The 20,675-nt window shown below is 38.9% G+C and overlaps 1 protein-coding gene across 1 annotated transcript in view; it reads left to right on the forward strand.

Annotated features, from left to right (window-relative positions):
• Nucleotides 1-20,675, forward strand: part of VWA3B (von Willebrand factor A domain containing 3B) — a 188,826-nt gene that overhangs the window by 93,604 nt on the left and 74,547 nt on the right. Inside the window, 3 exon segments of the mRNA XM_087426182.1 lie at nucleotides 3,141-3,323; nucleotides 11,876-12,006; nucleotides 14,446-14,603. Of these exon segments, the coding sequence (XP_087282308.1) occupies nucleotides 3,141-3,323; nucleotides 11,876-12,006; nucleotides 14,446-14,603 (472 nt within the window).

The raw sequence follows: 20,675 nt of genomic DNA on the forward strand, positions 1-20,675 counted from the left end.
GCACATCTGTTTAGACTCAGAGAAGAGGGAACTGGGAGTTCTCTCAGATATGCTGCTTGGCCTCATCTTAGGGATTGAAGGACCTCTATGGGGAACATACTAAGGAGTCCTGGGCTGAGAAGGGCTTTCTCAGTGTTACACAGGAGCTACACAGGGAGTGGGCCACCACATTCCACAGCCCAGTGAAGCTACTAGAGTAAGTGGCTGGAAAGAGTTAGGGTCAGTCAGGCTGCGGTGGTGAAAGGTTTACTTCAGTGTTCTGGGTCTACTCTTCAAAGCTGTGAGGACATAAGCCAATAAAAGGAATCCTTAGGGGATGGAGGGGCAGGAGGACAGGAATGTCTATTTTCCAGTTCGGGGAGCTCCTTCTGCAATCAAGGTGCACCCTCACCCTCTGCCCAGCTCTCCAACACCACACTGGGCGCTAGGACGTCATGCCAGTTTAGCAAAAACATCACCTGGGGTGGGTGCAGGTGAGAGGCTCACAATACACATAACAGACTTTCTCATGCTTGTGATCTGTTTGGCTCTATGGAATGATGGAAATAGCTTTAGAGCTAGAGACCTGGGTTAGAAGATCATCCCCAGCACTGCCCATCTGAATGACCTCGGGCAAGTGTCCTCTAATGTGAATTTCCTCATCTGTGGCTTAGCACTAATACTCCCTCCTCCCAGGGATGCTGTGAGTAAATGAGATGATGTTCCCATGAATGCATTCCACAAATGTTTATTGAGCACCTTTTATGTGCCAGGCTATCAGTCTGGGATACAGTGGTAAGCAAGATAGACAAGGTGCCTGCTTTTGATGAAGCTTATGTTTTATGGGGAGATAGGCAATGAGCAAATAAATATATGAAATAATGTCAGGTAGCATATGAAAAGGTGAAAATGCTAACCACAGTGCCTGGCACTCACACAGTCAGTACTAAATCAGTGTTAGTTTCTTTCCCTTCCCAAATATCTCAGCTGTAAGTCAATGTAGGAGTAGTTCCTGGCTAAAACCTTATCAATTTAACAGAATTTACGTCTAGCATCTCCAGTGTGGTATATGGAGCTGAGAGGCAGTGGCCAGGAGTTCCTGGTAAGAAATGAGGATAATGATAGTACCTACCTCAGAGGGTCGTAGGGAAGATGCAGGGAGAGATCACAAGCAGAACTCTTAGAGCCTAGCACACAGTAATTGCTCAAAAATGGAAGTTAGGTTGAAGGAAAAGGAGGCAGCAGAGAGGGCTTTGCGCTGTCCTTACAGTTGACAAGAGGGATGGGGTCAGCCCTTTAGCTAGGTTAGGTTGCTGTTTGGTTGGGAAATCAGCTGATGGCCAGAAGGGAGGTGAGAAGGATAGAGGAGGAAAGGTGGCTTATGGGCAGGGGCAGGCTCAAGGCTGGAGCCAGATACAGAGACTGGGTCTGTGCATAAGTGGTAGCTGGAATGAGACCAGACCCTGGGGGACCACTCAACTGGCTGCCTCCTGGGCAGTGTATGAGCTTCCCCAGGCCAGTCAGTGGTGAGTCCAGAGTCCTCTCCCCCTCATCAACTTGCCTCCCCAGGGCTCACAGGAAAAATATGGGAAGGGTTAAAGGCCAAAGGACAGGAACTGAAAGTGGAGAGTGGGAACTGGCTGAGGGAGCCAGCAAATTGGGTCAATCAAAGAGGGACTCCTGGCACTGAGAAACGCAGAGGAAGTGGAGACAGGACAATCAGAGGCAGTTTCTGAAGGTTCTCAGCTGGGCTGTGATGGTGGTCCTGGAGAGGTGGCAGGGAGATTTACCAGTTTATCTTTCCTGAGAGTCAGGTAATGTTTGCTGAGAGTCGATCGTTACCAAAAGACAGTCTTTATTGCAAACCAGGGAAACAAACAATCTGGCATTGCTTCTAGTACCAAAAATTGGCATTGAATTCCAGTCTTACCACTTACGAGCTTGATGACCCTAGGAAATCTTTCTGAGCCTTGATTTGCCCATCTTTAAGTGGAGCCCATGCCTACTGTGCCAATTAGGGTTGCATATTCCTGGGGAAAAAAGCAGAAGAGCAGACAAATGGTAGCTGAAACAGTGGAAAGATTTATATTCGTATGGAAAAGAAGCCTAGGGATAGGTAGCCTAGATTAAAACAACTACTCAAGGATGGCTCCAAGAAAACAGGCTTCCATTTATCTTCATGCTCTGTTATCTTTGTATATGACTCCCACCCTCATAGTCACAGGATGGCTGCTCCACTTCTAGGTAGAGTGTCCATTTTCCAGGAGGTGGGAGTGGGAAAGGGAAAGAGATTAGCTTTTTTTGTTAAGTCGTCGTCTTTTTATTGGAGGAAAGGAATCTGTCCCCTGGAACTTCTGCCTGTTTCTCAATGGACAGAATTGGGTCACATGGCCACTCCTAGCTGCAAAAAAGTGTCAGAAGATGAGTTTTTATGTGTGTGTGTGTTGTTTGGTTTTTGTTTTCGTTTCTGCCATGAAAAGAAAGCCAGGGGTCTGATAGTAAAAAAGGAGGAGAGGAATGGATATTAGGTAGGCAACTATCAGTCTTTCCAAAACCACTTCACAAGAGGGTTGTGAGGATTAACTGGGATATTATGCTCCCAACAGAGTGCCAGCACATGGAAAGACCCTTAATAAATGTCTCTTCTTTCACTCTGTGGGAGACACATTGACCATGGCCTGTCCAAAACTGGAAATTGCTCTTTTCGAGTAGATGCCTTGGAAGCCACATCAAGATCCAGTGGCCTCACTCTGTAGAATTCCAATAGCCAGGATGTTCCACCCATGACCCCAATACTTTAAGTGCTTTCAAGTATAGCCCAACACTTTAAAACCATGGACTCTAGGCTTAGATGCACCTAAAATTGAATGATTTGGTTAGTCAAATCTTTCTTCCAGATTCTTTTCCCCCCAAACTGTGAGCTCTCGGAAGGCAAGAGGTGAGCTGTTGGCCTTCATACTCTCACCATCTGGCATGGTTTGCTTTGCTTACTGAAGTGAATTGACACCTTTTCAAGAAGCCACTCACCACTGTATAAGGAATTACTAGTTGAGAATTTCTCTATCTAATAGCAAATACTTAGGATTTTCATGTCTTATTTTTTTCTTTCTCTTCCTCTCTCTTTCCATCTCCCCTTTTCCCCCCAAAACATATCATTTTAGCCACTTGAAATGGTTATAGACCAAATCAAAGTTTTTCAGAAAATTCCTATTTACACCATCTCCTTCAATTACAATGATGAGATTGCAAATGGATTTTTGAAAGAGCTTGCTGCTTTGACTGGAGGAGAGTTCCATTCTTATAATTTTGGCTGCAAGGATCCCTGTCTTCCAGAGGCTGTTCAGGTAAGAGTTTATGAGCTGAGAAGAGAGTGTTCATTTATTTGAGCATTACAGGCTGGATGCCCATGGACAATACCTTAGTTGGGAAAACAGCAACCACAAAGACAACTAAGTCGAGCAAATGGATCACTTAACAAGGAGTGTACTGCAAAATGTGGTCTAAGGACCACCTGAGCTAGGGTGCTTGTGAAAATGCAGATTCCTGGGTCCCACTTCAGAGCTACTAAATCAGGCTCTAGGTATAGAGGCCCAGGAATCTTAATTAATATATTTTGTTTCCCTTCTAAACATTTTATTATGGAAAGTTTCAAACATACACAAAATTAGAAGAGTATATGGACCCCTTGTGTACCTGTCAATCAAATTCAACAATTATCAGCATTTTGCCAAACTTCAGGAATCTGTATTTTTAACAAGCATCCCCAGGGGTCCATACATGGTTTGTTAACCACTGCTGTTTACAGACATTTGTGGGAAACTTCCAAAAAATTCAGATGCTAGGTAGTTGTCTCCTGACTTCTCAGACTATGTAACCATGTGACCATCTGATAAAGCAATTCATTCTAATGGGAGAAAGTAAATAAAATTCTATTCTCCAATCCTCCAATCTTGGCCTGAGGATATGCATTTCAAGAATGCCCTTCTAGAGAATGTGTTTTTTGTCTTATTGTCTGTCCTAACGAGTGACTTTAAATCCAGGAGAAGTCAGAATACGATTTGTGCTTGCATAGGAGGAAACTAACAGAGTCTGGGGAATGAATCATCCAAAGGGATTAGAGGGAACCATATTTTGAGCTCACACAGGGCAGGGAATAGTGACTACTCCCATCAGCTAGACTGGAAAACCTCATAATCCTATCATCCTTGGGTAGAACATACAGAAGGGTATTGCCTGCATGGTGGGAACAACCAAATGCTGCTCCAGTTCTGCCTAAAAAATCTTAAATGCAAGACCTGAAAGGATCCATCTGTTTCCAAAGAACTTAACTGCATCCCTGAATAAACCCCAGGAATAATTATAGGAAAGCAAAAAATACCCACCACCCAACAAAGTAAAATTGACAATTTCTAGCATCCATTTAGATAGTACCAGGTATGCAAAGAAGCAGGAAAATAAAGGCCCATAATGAGGAGAAAAAGCAAGTAGCAAAATTAAAATATACACATAACTGACTCAGATGTTAGTATTAGAACATTAAAACAGTTATTATAACTGTATTTGATATGTTCAAAAAGTTAAGGAGACATGGAAGATACAACTAAGACACAAATCAAACTTTTAGGTGTGAAGACTACAATGTATGAGATGAAAAATACATGGAATGGGATAAACAGCAGATCAGACGTTGCAGAACAGAAGATTAGTAAACTGCAAGGCAGCAATAGAAACTATCCAAAATGTAACACAGAGAAAAAAGAATTAAAACCAAAACACAAACAGAGAACAGGGTGTCAATGATCTGTGGAAGAATTCAAGTAGACTAATAAATGTATAATTGAAGCAAGAGTGGCCAGAAATTTTACAAATTTGTTTAAAATTATAAACCTACAGATCCAAGAAACTCAATGAACCCCAAGCACAAGAAACATGAAGAAAAGCATACCAAGTCACGTCAGCATTAGACTTCTCAGAATCAGTGACAGAGAAAATCTTAAAAGGGTAAAAGAAGACACATTATGTACAGAGGAACAAAGATAAAGATGACAGCAGATTTCTTATCAGAAACAATGCAAGTGAAAAAACAGTGGAGTGAAATTTTTAAAGTACGGAAAGAAAAAATACTGTCAGTGTGGAATCCATACACAGTGAAAATATCTGTGAAAAAGGAAGTGAAAAAGATACTTCTAAAGATATATGAAAACTGAAAGAATTCATCACCAATAAACCTGCAGTACAAGAAATGTTAAAGGGAGAGCTTTGGGCAAAAGGAAAATCATATCAGATAGAAATACAAATCTGCACTAAGGAATGAAGAGCAAAGGATATGGTAACTGCATAGGTAAATAGGTAAGATTTTTTCCTTGTTATTTAAATCTAATTATAATATAAATTACTAGAGGGACTTCCAGTTCCAGCAATAATGGAGTAGCCCTATTCCTCGTAGGTCCTCCATCTTACAGCTAAAAAGCCCTGAACATAATGCACACACACAAAAAACAAGCATAGGAAGACTCTGAAAGGTTGAAAGAAGTAGGTGGAATGCCTGGGGACCTCAGAATTTGAGGAATAACATGGCAGTGAGTCCTTCAGATTTTGTTGTTGCCTTCCACATATCCCAGATAGGGCACTGCCAAAGCCTCCAACCTGGAATCTCTAACAGGCAGAGACAAAAAAAAAAAAAAAAAAATGACACAAGAAAATCCTATTCCCCCTAGCCAAAGGACTGGGAAGAGGATGGCCTAACAATAGAAAACCTTTTTGGCAATACTTGCCCTACTCCAGCCATACACCAATGGAAACACTGCACGCCTGTCCCCAGGATTTCAGTGGAGCTGAACAGGGAGCTGATCTTCCACACCATCCTCCTGCTCAATGGGAGCAAGTGATGGTGCTCTGATCCCCCTGCCAGGTGGTATTAGTAGAGCTGACCAGAGAGCTAATCTTCCATTCCCCACGTGGTGGAAGCAGGTAGCAGTGCTCTCATTTCTCTGCTGGGGTTGTGTGGGTAGAGCTGAATGGAAAGCTGATTCTCCAGACCCCACTGGGCAGAAGCAGATGGTACTCCAAATCCTGTCCTAGGGCAGTATCAGAGGATTGAGAGGGAAGCTGATTGTCCATCACCCCCTCAAGCAGAAGTAAGCAGTGCTCTGATTCCCCCACCAAGATAGTGTCCATGGAGTCCAGTGGCAAGCTGGGCCTCTACCCCACCGGGCAGCACTGAGACTTAAGGCAACGTGAGGACGGTCTAGTCACAACTATGCTTCGCCACGGCTCTGATATCAGTGAGACTTGGCAAGGAGCTGAGCTTCCACAAACACCCAGCATCAATGAAAATTAAAAAGGAAGTGTGAGTTGGGGATAAGCACCTCTCCACTTTCCACCTATCCCTGGTGTCAGTGAGGGTTGGTGGAGAGCTGAGCTCCGTTAACGCCCAACAGCGTAAGGATAAATGAGGTAGTGTGAAAGGAGACTAACCCAAACGTGGTCTCCCTCACTGGAGAGCTGAGCCTCCACCTCCATCCAGCACCAACAAGACCAGTGGAGGCAGTGCTGTGTGGGGATGCTCAGTGCTCTGTTAACCCTCTACCCTTAGGAGCTCTGTCTGTGAATAAAGTGGAGATAACTGTCCCACAGAAAGAGAACTGAACTCCTGACCCTGGCCACTGTGACAGCTCACCTTGACAAAAACAGCTGGAAAAAAATCACCAGGTACACAGATATGCCCAAATGAAAGTGAAATTTAGCTATAAAAGTCCCCAAACATATAAAAAGTGTTCTAGAAACACAGGTTTACTGGGGTAGGTGGGCAGTACTAGCCAAAGGACACAGCCACAGGTGGCCTGGTCTGGGAAGCCTCTTTGTCCCTACAGATCTGAGACTCTCCTCCTCTGCCCAGAGATACCAGAGTGAGTGGGAAGAACAGGCAAGAGGGACCCAGCCCCAGGAGAATTCTTTGTCCCTGTGGGCCAGGGACCCTCCTACCCCACCCAGTGACACAGGGATGCCTGGGGGGACAGCAGTAGAGGCGTCAAGAAATGCCTGGCAGCCTGACTCAGGGAAACCCCTGCTGCTTCCTCAGGCAGCACCAGCAGGGCCAGCAGGAGTCTTGTGACACCAGATTAATAAAGACCCAAATAATATCAAAAAGACTCTGAAAATTAACTGCCTTTGGAGCAACAAGTAGCACAAGTCCCACATGCTAAATTTAAACAGGGTGACTATCAGCTAAAATAAAAGATTTAAATAGGACCCAGAGTCTTCTAACACAACAGACAAAACGTCCAGGGTACATTAAAAAGTCATCATATCAAGAACCAAAAAATCACAACTTGAATGAGAAAAGATGATCAAATGATGCCAATATAGGGATGATTCAGATGTTGGAATTACCTGAAAAGGATTTTAAAGAACACGCCATAAAAATGCTTCAACAATCAATTAGAAATTATCTGGAGACAAATGAACAAACAGAAAATCTCAGCAAAGAAGTAGAAGGTATAAAAATTTCCAGGTGGAAATTATAGAACTGAAACATACAATAACAAATAATTGCACTGAATGGGCTCAATGGTGGAGTGGAGATGACAGGATCAGTGAACTTGAGGTCAGACAATAGACTTCAGCTAATCTTAACAACAGAGAGAAAATACACTGGGAAAAACAACAACAACAACAAAACAGAACCACAGGGACCTGTGGGACAATAATGAAAGAGCAAAAGATCCAACGTTAGTATCATCAGAGTTCTGCAAGTAGAGGAGAAAGAAAATGGGACTGAAAGACTACATGAAGAAATAATGGCTGAGACCTCCCCAAATTTTGTGAAAGTGATAAACATACAGATTGAAGAAGCTGAGTAAACTCCAAATAGGATAAACCCAAAGAAATCCATGCTAAGACACATAGTATTCCAACATTTGAAAATCAAAGACAAAGAAAAAATCTTGAAAACAACCTGAAAGAAATGACACCAAGTTGAGAGTGGATATGACAGAAGATTCATCTGAAAACAAGAAAGCCAGAAGAGAAGTGGCACAACACTTGTTAAGTGTGGGAAGAAAAGAACCATCAACCACAAATTTTATATCCGACAAAACTATCCATCAGGAATGAAAGGGAAATAAAAATATTGTCAGACAAATAAAAACTAAAAGTATTTGTTGCTAGAAGACCTACTCTTATATTGGCTACAGGAAGTTCTTCAAGCAAAAGGAAATGATAAAAGAGCTAATCTTGGAGCATCAAGAAGGAAAAAAAAGAGCAGAAATATGGGTAGTTATAATAGACTGTCCTTTTCCTCATGAGATTTATAAATCATATTTGATGATTGAAATAAAAATTACAACACTGTTTGATACTCAAGATAATGGTATTTAGAAGTGAGAAGCGTAAAAGGACCTAAAGGGAAGTAAGGTTTCCATATTTCCCTGAATGCAGTAAAATGTTGATGCTAGTAGACTGTTATAAGTCACATATATTTGCTCTCATACCTAGAGACACCATTACAAAAACCATACAAAGAGATGCATTCAAAACACTACGAATAAACCTGGATAGAATTATTTAAAAAAAAAAGTTAAGAAACCTGAAGGAAGGCAAGAAAAGAGAAACAGAGGAACAAGACCAATGAAAAAAAGAAAACAAATAATAAAATAACAGAAGTGATAAGATATCAATAATTACTTTAAATGTAAATAGTCTACACTAATCAAAAGACAGATATTGGTGGAGTGGATAAAAGAACACAGCCAAGGGGCCGGCCTGGTGGCACAGTGGTTAAGTGTGCGTGCTCTGCTTCGGCAGCCTGGGGTTCACGGGTTCAGATCCCAGGCACACACCGACGCGCCGCTTGTCAGGCCATGCTGTGGTGGCATCCCATGTAAAGTAGAGGAAGATGGGCACGGATGTTAGCTCAGCACCGATCTTCCTCAGAAAAAGAGGAGGATTGGCATTGGATGTTAGCTCAGGGCTAGTCTTCCTCACAAAAAAAAAAAAAAAGAACACAGCCAAATTATATACTGCATACAAGAAACTCACTTCAAGAACAATGACATAGGTAGGTTCAAATAAAAGGATAGAAAAAGACATACTATATAAATATTAATGAAAAGCTGGATTGTCTATATTAATAACTAATAAAGTAGACTTCAAAGCAAAGAAAATTTACATGCTAATAAAAGGATCAATCCACCAGGAAGATATAAAGCTCCTAGAATTGTGTGCACAGACCAATACAGCCTTAAAATATATGAAGCAAAAGCTGATAGAGCTGAAAGGAGAAAGAGACAAATACAAAATTGTGGTTGGAGACCTCGACGTTTTCCTCCTAGCAACTGATAGAACTACTAGACACAAAATCAGCAAGGATAAAGAAGATCTGAACAACATAATCAACCAATGGGATCTAATTGGCATAAGTAAAACACTCCCACCACAACAGCCAAATACAAATTTTTTTCTAGTGCTCATGAAATATTATCAAGATAAGCCATACAATGGGCCATAAAACAAACCTCAACTCACTTAAAAGAATTGAAATCACACAGAGTTTGTTCTGTGACCATGGTGGAATCAAACTAGAAATTAACAATAGACAGATAGCAGGAAAATATCTAAACACATGGAATTTAAACAACACAGTCCTAAATAATCCATGGGTCAAAGAGGAAGTCTAAAAGGAAATAAAAAGTACTTAGAACTGAATGAAAACCAAAACACCACATAACAAACTATGTGGGATGCAGCTAAAACAGTATTGGGAGTGAAATTTATTGCACTAAATATGTGTATTGGAAACAAGGAAAGGAATTGAATCAACAATCTGAGTTCCAACGCCAAGAAACTAGAAGAAGAACACAATAAACCCAAAGCAAGCAGGAAGAAGAAAATGAAAGATAAGAGCATGAATCAAACTGAAAACAGTAAAACGTTAGAGAAAATGTTAAGATGTCCATTCTCTCTCAATTAATCTATAGACTCAATGAAATCCCAGTCAAAATCCAAACAGGCTTTTTTGGTAAAACTTAACTAACTGATTCTATAGTAATGCAAAGGATTTAGAATAGTCAAAACAACTTTGAAAAGGGAAACAGAGTTGGTGACTAACTACCTGATTTCGAGACTTATTTTAAAGCTATAGTAATCAGAATCTAAGTTAGATAATATAGATCAATGGAACAGAATAGAGAAACCAGAGATAGACTGACACATATGTGGACGACAGATTTTCAACAAAGGTGCAAAGACCATTCAGTTAAGAATGGATAGTTATAGTTTTTTTTCCCCCAACAAATGGTGTTGGAACAATTGACTATCTATATGCAAAAATGAACTTTGATCCATACTCACACCTTATTCAAAAATTGACTCCAAATGATTCATGGACCTAAATGTAAAACCTAGATTTTTCTCATCTAGAAGAGAATGTATGAAAAATGTTTTGTGACCTTATTAGACAAAAAAAATTACTAGGATATCAAAAGCATGATCTATATAAGAACAAACTGATAAATGGACTTGATCGAAATTAAAATTTATCTTTAAAAGATAATGCTAAGACAATGAAAAGACAAGTTGTAGACTGAGAGAAAATATTTTCAAATTGCATATCTAATAAAGGACTTGTATCCAGAATATATAGCGATCTCTTAAAACTCAATGATAAGGAAACTCAAAAAATGAGCAAAAGATTTGAACAGACACTTCACCAAAGAAGATCTATGCATGGCAAATAAGAACATGAAAAGATGCCTCGTTAGTCATTAGGGAAATGCAAATTAAAACCACAATGAGATACCACTGGTCAGCTGTTAGAATGGCTAAAATTAAAACGACTGACCATATCAAGTGTTTGCAAGGATGTGGAGGGACTGGAACTCTCATACGTTACTGGTGGGAATGTAAACTAGTGCAACCATTCTGGAAAAAAGTTTGGTAATTTAATAGTTTAATGTCACCAGCCATATGATCCAATCATTCCCTTCCTAGATATTTACCCAAGAAAAATGAAAGTAAATGTCCAAACAAAGACTTGTTTACAAATTTTCGTAGCTTTATTTATAGTACCTCCAACCCAGAAACAACTCAAATGGCCATCAACAGGTGACTAAATTTTGGTATTCAGTATACAATTCAGTATACAATACTGAATACCAAAATTTAGTCACTCAGCAATAAAAATGAATGAACTGTCGATTCATGCTACAACATGGGTGAAGCTCAAAATAATTATATGAGTGAAGGAAGCTAGACAAAAAAAGAGTGCATACTGTATGATTCCATTTATATAAAATTCCAGAAAATTGAAACTAATGTATAGTGGCAGAAAGCAGATGAGAAGTTGCTTGGGAACGGGAGAGAGGGGTTTCGGGGGAAGGGCAGATTTACAATGAGGCACAAGGAAACTTTGGGGAGTGATGGGTATGTTTGTTATCTTGATTGCAATGAAGATTTCATAGATGTAAATGTTGAAACTATGCAAATGGTACACTTTACATGCATTCAGTTTATTGTATGTGAATTATACCTCAATAAAGCTGTTTAAAAATGGAATAATAGGGGCCAGCCCAGTGGCCTAGTGGTTAAGTTTGCACACTCCACTTCGGCGGCTCGGGGTTTGCAGGTTTGGATCCCAGGTGCAGACCTACACACCGCTCATCAAGCCATGCTGTGGTGGTGTCCTGTATACGAAATAGAGGAAGATGGGCACAGATGTTAGCTCAGGGCCAATCTTCCTCACAAAAATAAATAAATAAATAAAAATGGAATAAGGAAAGAACTACATGAAATTTTTTAAATTCTTCTTTTCCTAATGCAGTTGGTTTTCTGGTAGAAATGTTTGAAATTTGAACCTTCTTATACAATCTCATAAGGTACTCACTTCTCATTTTGGCAGAATGAAGATCTGACTCTTTTGATTAAGGAAATGGAGCAGGGACGCAGTGACCTGGAGAAGGTGCAAAACCTTTATTCGGAGTCCTTGATCATGGACTGGTGGTACAATGGAGAAAAGGAAGGGGACAACAAGTGAGCTTGCCAAGCTGCCTATTCTCCCCCGCGCTGGGGTCCTCTCCTTGGTCACTCTCCTCGACACTTCTTTCTGCAATGCTTTGTGAGATTTCTTTTAGTGAAAAGAGTCACAAAGTATGATTATGTTAGGATTTTTTTTAAGCAAAGGGAATTCATAATCCAATGATTTAATAATGATTGGCTTAAGGAGGCCACATATTTGCCTTTACATGTAAGTTCGGAAATCCTTGCATGACACCTCAGAGCAGTGTTAGGTTTCATCTCCACCCAGTGTGGACAGGTGTCCCCCAGCCCAACCCGAGCAGTGTCGGAGCAGAGCAGGAGTGCTGTGTAGTGAAGGAGATTTGACTCAAGGATCAGGAGGCCCAAGGTCCGGACTTCACTCTCTGGACTTTGGCGAAATCTTAACTTCTCTCCACACCTGTCCACTGCTCTGGGTCTCAATTTCCTCGTCTTTAAAATGGTGGCTGTGGTGGTAGGATTTGGGATAGATGATTTCTCAGGTCTTTCCCACTCTGTATTCTAACATGTTTCTAATTACTTTTTAAACAAAAATCAAAACCACCCCAACACTCAAAAAATGTGTCAAATCCTAAAATAATTTCACATTGTACAGATATTCAAGTGCCACAGCTTCATAAAAATACCCTATCTTCATAAAAATACCATACAAAGGAGTATGTCTTTTTATTTAAGAGAGTGATAGCAAAATGGAAAGGTGTTGAAAATACATTTATTAATCATGATTTCTTCTTCATCGAAATTGGTTGTCTTCCTATTAGCAAATTAAGCATTAATATGGGCTGGGGGCAAGGCATGAGCATGAAATCAGTAAAAAGAGAGAAATGTTATATCAGGCATCTCTTATAATGAGATTTTACCAGCATTATTTTTTAAGTATTTGTTTGGGAAAATTCAGATACATCTTCTAGATCCAGAGGATTTGAACAAATAAACTAAGAATCAAGTAAATGGGCAGCACATGAGTGCAAATTACCTTCTCTGTACTTTCAGCCAGTACCTTAACTGGCTTCTTCCCCTGACCTAATCAAACTAAAAAATGTCAGGACAAAATGACCAGGTATTGCTTGGAAGTTGGCTTGGTAGTTGACTGCATCTGCTATTGATTGAGTAGTGGGTGCATTCTTGGTTTTTTATATTTGTTTTTTAGTTTCTATTTGTTTTATATTTATTTGTTTGTTTTCCAAATAAAGCTGGAAGGGGCAGGTTCTAGAGTCATGTAGAGAAATGTTTTAATCCAGGCTTCCCACCATTACATGTTAGGTAACTTTGGGCAAGTTACTTAATCCGGCTGAGCCTCAGTTTCCTCATCTATAACATGGGATTAATGGTAGTCATAGGATTGTGGGTGGATTAACCGAGGGCATGCCTGGCACATAAGAAGAGCTCTGAATTGATATAAAGGAAAGAGTAAAACTCAATTCCTCATTATACACATACCATGCTTCTCTACTCCCTTATAACATAACATTAGGAAAAGTGAATTCACCCTCTTAGCTATGGTCAAAACCAAATTGCCTTGTTCTAGTTTTCCACCAGGTGAGAAAATATTACCGCCCCCAAATCTTACCTCCCTTCCTTCTTTTTTCAAACATTTAAGTTCAAATCATGCACCAGGCGAACTGAGATGCACAGATGAGTGTAAGCCTGGTCCTTCCATCCCAGGATGAACGGTGTGGTGGGGGATACACAAAGGATTATAGAACTCTGGGTGGGTGCTCCATGGAGGCAGGCATGGGAATGGGGGTGAAGGAGGGAGGGCATGCTCTACAGTGTTGGAGCAGGGGATTGTTCTGGAAATTCCTTTCTGTGGCTGTTGTGTTCAGAGCTTCAGAGAAGGTGTGTCTGGGAAAATATTCAGACAGTTCTGGGGTCCCTCCCGGTCCCAGATCTTCACCAGAATGGTTTGCCACAATCTAGTGCTGGCATAGAGGGTCCAAGGCAGGGGTTTTCCTTCTCTGGCTTTTATAAGAGCTGGCTGTTCAACCCTTTGGTAGAGAAATGGCTTTCTGGTTTACAACCAGCTCTCGCTTGTGTTAATCCTCACGCCAGCCCCACACAGTCAGTGAGCAGCTGAAGTTTCCCTCAGTTTATAGATGAGGAAAGTGACGAAGTTTAGAGAGGATTGAGTGACTGCACTGAGTCACACAGCCAGGAAGGAAGAGAGCTGTAATGTGAGCCGTGTCTAATGACTCCGGCTGGGCCCCTGTCTACTCTTCTGCATGGGATGGGGATAAATGACTATTCTTATATTAGCCAAATGGAGAAAGGCTCACTTCTTTAAGTTTGCAGCATTCAACTTGATTGTATTGATCTAACTCTGCCTTCTTAATGGAAATTTTGTGTTTCCCCTCTCCTTTTTTTTTTTTTCATTCTTTCTTTTTCTCTGTCTACTTTTTATCTAAATCAAAACAGGCATCAAAAAGAAATCTGTTCTATGGTTTCAACCCCAGAAAAATGTGCAGAACCTCACTCTGATGTTGAATCAACACGAACGTCATCGCTAAATATGTCAAAAGTACCAGGGGACCCGTCAAATCAAAAGACTCAGAAAAAGAAAGTCCTCCACGCAGGTATCAGTGAACAGAATGGTTTGAATCTCATTACTGGTTTTCCTTCCATGCAAGAAGGTAGAATAAAACTAAACCCACGTAATATTTGAAAAGAAACCTCAACCTGTGTTTTTTATTTTATTTTAATTGTTTTTTGCTGAGGAAGATTAGCCCTGAGGTAACATCCGCTGCCAATCTTCCTCTTTTTTTTTTTGTATGTGGGCCACTGCCACAGCCTGGCCACTGACAGACGAGTGGTGGATGTCCGCACCCGGGAACCGAACCTGGGGCCGCCGAAGTGGCGCACACCGAACTTAACCACTAGATCACTTGGGCTGGCCCTGAATCTGTGTTTTTTAGATTGAAATTTTTATTGGCACAATTGTACGTTGACATGCAGCTGTAAGAAATAATACAGAGACATCCTGTATAACCTACCCTTCACCCAGTTTCCCCCAATGGCAACGTCCTGAAAAAAAAAATGCTACAATATTGCCCCAGATTTACTTATGTTCATGTGCGTGTGTGTACTCCTATACGATTTTATCACGTGCAGTTTCGTGTTTCCACCATTACAGTCAAGATACACAACATTTCCATCACCATAAGGATCGCTGGTGTTGCTCTTGTATAACCACACCCTCCTCCCTCCTCTACTCTTTCCTAACCCTTGGGAACCACTAAGTTCTCCATTTCTAAAATGTTGTCATTTCAAAAATGTTACATAAATGCAATCATACAATACATAACCTTTGAGGACTGGCTCTTTTCACTCACTCTCACTCCTGCAGATTTATCCAAATTTTCGCATGTATCAATAGTTCATTCCTTTTTATTGCTTATTATCCTTTTATGCTATTATGCTTTTTATTCCTTTTTATCATATTCCATGATACGGATGTGCCAGAGTTGGTTTAACCCATCTGTTGAAGGATATCTTGGTTGTTTCCAGTTTTTGACTATTACAAATAAAGCAGTTATAAACATTTGTGTACAAGTTTTATGTGAATATAAGTTTTCATTTCTTTTTTTTCTTTTTCCTCGTTCTTTTTTTTTTTTTTTTTTGTGAGGAAGATCAGCCCTGAGCTAACATCCATGCCAATCCTCCTCATTTTGCTGAGGCCCTGGGCTAACATCCGTGCCCATCTTCCTCCACTTTATATGGGACGCTGCCACAGCATGGCCTGACAAGCGGTGCCTAGGTACGCACCCAGGATCCGAACCCCGGGCCGCCAGCAGCGGAACGCGCACACTTAACCACTACGCCATGGGGCTGGCCCCTCATTTCTTTAAGATATGCCTAGGAGTGCAATTACTATGTCATATGGTAATGGAATGTTTAGTTTTATAAGAAACTGCAAAACTATTTCCCAGAGTGGCCGTGCCACTTTACATTATCACCAGCAATTAATGAGTGATTCATTTTCTCCACATTCTCGCCAGTGCTCGGTGTTGTCACTATTTTTTATTTTAGCTGTTCTGATAGATATGTAATATCTCATGATGGTTTTAACTTGCATTTCCCTAATAGCTAATGATATTGAGCATCTTTTCGTATGCTTGTTTGCATTCTGTACACCTTCTTTGGTGAAAGGCCTGTGCATGCCGTTTGCCCATTTTACGTGGATTGTTTGGTTTTTATTGGTGAGTTATGAGAGTTTTTCATGTATTCTAGATACTAGGCCTTTGTCAGATATGTCGTTTGAGAATATTTTCTCCCAGTCCGTAGCTTGTCCTTTCATCCTCTTATTAAGGTCTTTTGCCAAGGAAAAACTTTTGATGAGATCCAATTTATCAGTCTTTCGTTTTATGGATCGTGCTTTTGGTGTCAAATCTAAGAACTTTTTCATTATCCTTAATTCCTGAAGATTTGCCTCTATGTTTTCTTCTAGAAGATTTATAGTTTTATATTTTACATTTAAGTCCATGATCCATTTGAGTTAATTTTTGTATAAGATGTGAGATTTGGATCAAGATTTTGTTTAGTTTTGTTTATGCCTATAGATGTTGTTCCAGCACCATTTGTTGAAAAGGCTACACTTATTCCATTTAATTAATTTTACACCTTTGCCAAAAATCAGCTGGGCATATCTGTGTGGGTTAAATCTAGATTCTGTATTCTGTTTCACTCACTGGTCTATGTGTCTGTCTCTCCACCAATACCACAATGTCTTGATTAATGTAGCTACATGGTAAGCTCTAATATCAGATACAGTGATTCCTCCAACTTTATTTTTCTTTTGCAAAATTATTTTAAATCTTCTAGGGCCTGAAATTTCTGTTTAAATTTTAGAATATGTTTGTCTATGCTTATAAAAAACTTCTCTGGGATTTTGATAGGAATTGCATTAAACATATAGATCAATTTGGGGACAACTGATATCTCTGCAATGTTGATTCATTCAACCTATTAACATGACACGACCCATGAACATGACCATTTATTTAGGTCTTCTTTAATGTCTTACAGGAGCATTTTGTAATTTTCAGCTTACAGATCATGTACATGTTTTGTTAAATGCATAACTAATTATTTCTTTTTGGGGGGAATAATTATAAATAGTACTGTTTTTTTTAATATAGGTTTCCATATATTCACTGTTAGTATATCAAAATGCAATTGATTTTGTGTGTTGATCCTGTAAGCGGCAACCTTGCTGAACTCGCTTAGTAGTTCTAGGAGTTTTTTGTTTTTGTTTTTTTTTTGTGGATTCCTTGCCATTTTCCACACAGACAATACAGCACCTGCAAATAGGGACAGTTTTATCTTCCTTTCTCGTCTTTCTCGCTTTCTTTCTTTTTCTTGCCTGGTTGCAGAGGCTAGAACTTCCAGCACTATGTTGAATAAGAGTAGTGAGAGTGGGCCTCCTTGCCTTTTTCCTGGTCTTAATGGGGAAAGATATTCAGTCTTTCACTACTAAGTATGATTTTAGCTGTAGATTTTCTGTAGATATTCTTTATAGAGTTGAGGAAGTTCCCCTCATTCCTAGTTTTCTGAGAGTTTTTGTCATGAATTGGTGCTGGATTTTGTCAAATGCTTTTTCTGTGTCAATTGACATATGATTTTCCTTCTTTAGTCTATTGATATGGTGGATTACATTGATTGATATTCACAAGTTGAAGTGGCCTTGTATGTCTGGAATATTTCCCACTTGGCCTTAGTGTATAATTCTTTTAGTACATTGCTGGATTCAGTTTGCTAATATTTTGTTCAGAATTTTATATTTAAGTTCATGAAGGATATTGTTCTGAGTTTTCTTCCTTTTCCTTACTACTGTTTTTGTCTGATTTTGGTATCAGGCTAATACTGTCCTCATCAAATGAGTTGAGAAGTTGTCCCTCCTCTTCTGTTCCTGGAAGAAATTGATACTATTCTTTTTTGAATATTTGGTAAAATTATCATGGAACCATTTGGGCCTGGAAATTTCTTTTCCAGGAGTTTTTTCATTAAAAATTCAATTTTTTAAAGTGGTTTTAGGGCTATTAATATTGTCTTTTTTATCTCAGTTGAGTTTTGGAAATTTATGGTTTTTGAGAAAGTGGTCTGTTTTTTCTAGGTTGTAAATTTATGAGTGCAAATTTGTTCATTGTATTCCTTTATTACCTTTTTAATGGCTGCAAGATCTACAGTGATGTCCCCTATATCATTCCTGATATTAGTGCTCTGTGTCTTCTCTCTCCCTCTCTGTCTCTCTTTCTGTCTTTTTCAATCTTGCTAGAGGTTTTATCAGATTTATTGGTCCCCCTCCCTGAAAAAATAGCTTTTTTGTCTCATTGATTTGTTCTAATGTTTATTATTTTCAATTTCATTGATTTCTGCTCTTTATTATTTCCTTCTTCTGCCTGCTTTAGTTTTATTTTGCTCTTCTTTTCTAGTTTCTTGAGTTAGGAACTTATTATTGATTTGAGATACAGTCATGTACCACATAACGATGCTTTGGTCAATGACGGATCACATATATGATGGTGGTCCCATAAGATTAGCACGATATAGCCTAGATGTGTAGTGGGCTATACCATCTAGGTTTGTGTAAGTATACTCTATGATGTTCTCACAATGATGAAATCACCTAAGAGGCATTTTTCAAAACATGGCACTGTTTTAGCTGCATCTCACATACTTTGATTTGTTGTGTTTTTGTTTTTCTTCAGTTCTAAGTATTTTTCTTTCCTTTAAGACTTCCTCTTTGACCCATAGATTATTTATAAATGTCTTGTTTAACTTCCACGTGTTTAGAGTTGTTCCTGTTGTCTTTCTCTTATTGATTTCTAGTTTGATTCCACTATGGTCAGAGAACATACTCTGTCTACTTTTTATCCTCAACTGTATTTGTCGATTTGTCTGTTTTTCCTTTCAGCTCGTTAAGTTTTAGCTTCAAATATTTTAAGGCTGTATTGGCTTGTGTATACCCATTTAGGATCTATATGTCTTCCTGGTGGATTGATCACTTTATTATGTAAATTTTCTTTGCTCTGAAGTGTGCTCTATCAGATATTAACATAACTACTCCAGCTTTTTGGTAATATTTGCATGGTTTATCTTTTTCCATCCTTTGCTTTCAACCTGCCTATGTTGTACTTGAAATAAATTTCTTCTAAGAGTATCTCATTTGATAGTGTTCTTTTATCCACTCTACCAACATATGTCTTTTGATTAGTGTAATTAGACCATTTACATTTAAAGTAATTATTGGTATGTTAGCACTTACTTCTATTATTTTATTATTTTCTATTTATTTTCATTCCTCCATTTCTCTTTTCTTTCCTTCTTTCAGGTTATTAGAACTTTTAAGAAAATTCTATCTTGGTTTATTTGTAGTGTTTTTGAGTGTATCTCTTTATGTTTTTTGTAATGATTTCTCTGAATATGACAGCATATAGGTGCAACTTATAAGAATCTACTAGCATCAACGTTTTACCACTTTTGTGTGTGGGTGGAAATCTTACTTCAATTTCGATTTCTTTATTTTCCCTAATTTTAAATATCATTGTCTTGAGTATCAGGTGGTGTTATACTTTTTATTTAAATCATCAAATATAATTTATAAATCTCATTGGGAAAGGATAGTCTACTGTATGTACCATATTTTTGCTTTCTTTCATTCTTTCTTCCTTTCTGATTCTCCAAAATTCCTCCTTTTATCATTTCCTGTCTGTTTGAAAAACTTTCTGTTATTCAGTCTTTAAAGGTAGGTCTGCTAGCCATATTTTTTTTTTTTTTTTTTTTTACTTTTTCTTTGTCTAGGAATGTTTTTTATTTTCTCTTCATTCCTGAAGGACAATTTTGGCATATTCAGAATTTGTAGTTTACTGTTCTTTCCTTTCTGTAGTTGAAAATATTGAGCCTCTTCCTCTGGCCTCCTAAATTTTAAATGAGAAATCTGCTGTCACTGGAATTGGTGTTCCCCTATAGGTAATGTGTCCTTTCTGGCTGCTTTCCAGATTTTTTCTTTGTCTCTAATTTCCAAGTGTTTAACTATAATGCATCTTGGCGTGGATTTCTTTGGATTTATTCTGTTTGGGATTTGCTCAACTTCTTGAATCTGTACATTATGTCTTTCACCAAATTTGGGAAGTTTTTATCTATTATTTCTTCCAATAGTCTCTCAGTCCCACTTTCTTTCTCCCTGTCTTTTGGGGACTCTGATAATATGAATGTTGCATAATTTGATATTATGCCATGGTCCCTAAGACTCCATTCATCTTTTTTTCAATGTATTTTCTCTCTGTTGTTCAATTGGCTGAGTTCTGTTATTCTGTCCTCAAGTTCTCTGATACTATCCTCTGTCACCTCCACTCTACTACTGAGCCCATCCAACAAGTTTTTTTATTTCTGCTATTTTATTTTTCAGTTCTACAATTTTCACTTGGAAATTTTTATAACTTCTATTTCTTTGCTGAGATTCTCTATTCGTTCCTTTGTTTCAAGAGAATTTGTGATTAATTGTTGAAACATTTTTAAGACAGCTTCTTGGAGATTCTTGTCAGATAATTCCAACTTCTGGTGTTGGAATCATTTGACTGTTTGTTCTCATTTAAGGTATGATTTTCTTGGTTCTTGATATGGCGGGTGAGTTTTTAATAATATCTTGA

The sequence above is a fragment of the Ceratotherium simum genome, chromosome 40, assembly GCF_057802395.1.
Source record: "Ceratotherium simum simum isolate JZ-2026a chromosome 40, ASM5780239v1, whole genome shotgun sequence".
Taxonomy (NCBI): domain Eukaryota; kingdom Metazoa; phylum Chordata; class Mammalia; order Perissodactyla; family Rhinocerotidae; genus Ceratotherium; species Ceratotherium simum.